At 46.8% G+C, this 2,709-nt stretch overlaps 1 protein-coding gene across 2 annotated transcripts in view; it reads left to right on the plus strand.

Moving 5' to 3' along the window:
- Positions 1-2,709, plus strand: part of DNASE1L3 (deoxyribonuclease I-like 3) — a 30,100-nt gene that overhangs the window by 20,465 nt on the left and 6,926 nt on the right. For both annotated transcript variants that reach the window (XM_011947235.1, XM_011947234.1), the window contains one exon: positions 418-530. In XM_011947235.1, the coding sequence (XP_011802625.1) occupies positions 418-530 (113 nt within the window). The remainder of the gene's footprint in view (positions 1-417; positions 531-2,709) is intronic.

Consider the following 2,709-nt stretch of genomic DNA (forward strand, 5'->3'; position numbering starts at 1 on the left):
TAAGCATGTCTAACAGCTACACAGGATAGGGCTTGACAAAGAGTTATTAGCACAAAGCAAGGAGGCTTAAAGGAAGTTAGTCTTTAAAAGAAACTTATTTCTGACACTTACGATTTATTCTTTAACAAGAAAGGAAACTTTGAAGAGGAAACTTTTTTACTTTCTACAACAGTCTACCAGCTTTCTCTTAGCCATGAAGGGCAACTGGGAGAAATGAGTCTTTTGTGTACTAAAAATAGGCAGCCTAATGACCCTGAGATCATTAAAATCTCAGCCACTGGCCGGACCCTCTGGGAACAGGGGACCCAGACAATGCAGCCTGTGCCTTCTGGAGGGAAGAGCCTGTTTCCCTCCAGCAGTGTTTGTGAGACCTTGACAAGGGAAGTGTGTGACCTCTGCCTCTTTCCTGTTCCTCAGCTGTCAAAGACTTCGTGATTATCCCCCTGCACACCACCCCAGAGACATCCGTTAAAGAGATCGACGAGTTGGTTGATGTCTACGTGGACGTGAAACACCGCTGGAAGGCAGAGGTGATGACTGCTGTGTCAGCCGAATTCCCATCTAGCAGGGGCAGGCTCTGGTCCCTGAGTGGGATGAGTACCTCTCCAGGGAGGGGGAGAGGGCAGGGCATGTGCAGGCTACCACCACTTACAGCCTTCTTTAAGGCCTTTCTTCAGCTCTAAGTATCCCTCTTACTAAATCTGCCTGGGTACCCTGCACGTGGGCTTTGGAAATTCCCACACTTTCCCATTAATAACAGATGCCAACATTTACTGAGTGAATAGCTAGTGCCAGGCACTGTGCTGAGACTTGACATGGATAAGTTTATTTAATCCTCCCAATAATCCCTTGAGGTAGCTACAGTACCTTTCTCATTCCCACTTTGCAATTGAGAAGCCTGAGGCATAGAGCAGCCAGGATTGTTTCAGTTGCAAGGGACAGAATCTTAACATGGCTCATGAAAAGAAGGAGCAATTGATTGGTTTGTGTAACTGAAATGTCCGGGAGTACTTCAGGCATAGCTGGATCCAGGGCTCAGACAAGATAATCAGGGCTTGATTTGTCTCTTCCTTTCCATCTCTTGGTCACCCTTTCCTCTATGCGGCTCCATTCTCAGGTTGGCTCCACCCATGGGATGGCAAGATGGCCACCAGCAGCCTCCAGACCAACTGATAAATTTTCTTTCCCACAATGCAACAAATACTGTGGGACTGAGTCTCATTGGTTCTGACTGGGTCACATGTCCATCCCTGAACCAATCGTTGTGGTCAGGGTGTTGAGACAGTCTGATTGGCTAAGTCTGTGTCCACCCCAGTTTCACCCCAAACTCACAGTTTGAGGTGCAGGAGGGATGGGTGGTCTCCCAAAGAAACTTGGAGTGCTGTTTTCACAGAAAGGGGCATACATTTGCCATCCCTATAGGCTCAGTTCTGTCCACTTTTGGAAGAGAGGGATGCACTACTTGTGGCTATAAGGGTCTGTGAAAGCTCTTGGCAAATATGGAAGTGCACCCAAGGGTTCTTCTTCTGTATTTCTCTTTTCTTCTTTCGGAATGTGACTCCTGTGATCCCCCTTCCTCCTCCTTAGTTCCACTGCTCAAAGTGCAAAATGAATCAAGTAGACTGTGAACATAGTCCATCAGAGCTGGGGCATGGAAAAGACCAGGGGTGTATTTCATTGCTTATTAATAAATAGGTCAAAAGAAAGATTCGTTCTTTCCAAAAATTATGAAATCATTTACTTATTAAACAAGAATGTATAGAGCACCTATTGAGTGTCGGGCTGTGGGGAAGCATCAGTGGCCTAAAAGTGAACAAGAGGGGAAACTGCCTCAGTGAAGCAGACTTGGATGTGATTCCCTTTTTTTTTTTTTTTTTTTCTGTTGAGATGAAGCCTCAATCTTTTCCCTGGGCTGGAGTGCAATGGTGCAATCTCAGCTCACTGCAACCTCCACCTCCCAGGTTCAAGAGATTCTCCTGCCTCAGCCTCCTGAGTAGCTGGGACTAGAGGCACCCGCCATCATGCCCAGCTAATTTTTGTATTTTTAGTAGAGATGGGGTTTCACCATGTTGGCCAGACTGGTCTCGAACGCCTGACCTCAGGTGATCCACCTGCCTCGGCCTCCCAAAGTGTTAGGATTACAGGCCTGAGTCACTGCGCCCGGCTGGGATGTGATTCTTGACTTCACCACTTGAACCTCCCAGTCCTGTGGCCTACAGCAGGTCACTTAATCTCTCAATCCTGTTTCTGTAGAGGTTAGTGGGCCCTTCTACCTCCTATTGTTTATTGCTGTGAGGTGTAAATTTAAAGACACCTAGTGCTAGGCCTGACACATAGTGAATGTTCAGCAAATCATGTCTATATTAGCAGAAGCTGGTGATCACTGAAGTTAAAAATGACACTCTGTCCTCAACTGAACCTGTCAATCACGGGGAAAATCGTGATCACTAAGGTCAAAATAAAATGTTCTTGAAGAAAACTCTAAAGTCAGCAATGCCCCACCAAACAATAGCACAAACAAGGAAATCTGGCACTTCCTCTGGATTGTGGAATGTTGAAAATTCTGTTCCAAGAGCCGTGCGGGGAAAAATATTTCCAAGATAGAAAGTTTCTGTTGGTGGCTGGGCGCGGTGGCTCAAGCCTGTAATCCCAGCACTTTGGGAGGCCGAGACGGGCGGATCACGAGGTCAGGAGATCGAGACCATCCTG

The sequence above is a fragment of the Colobus angolensis genome, unplaced genomic scaffold (assembly GCF_000951035.1).
Source record: "Colobus angolensis palliatus isolate OR3802 unplaced genomic scaffold, Cang.pa_1.0 Scaffold26, whole genome shotgun sequence".
Classification (NCBI taxonomy): domain Eukaryota; kingdom Metazoa; phylum Chordata; class Mammalia; order Primates; family Cercopithecidae; genus Colobus; species Colobus angolensis.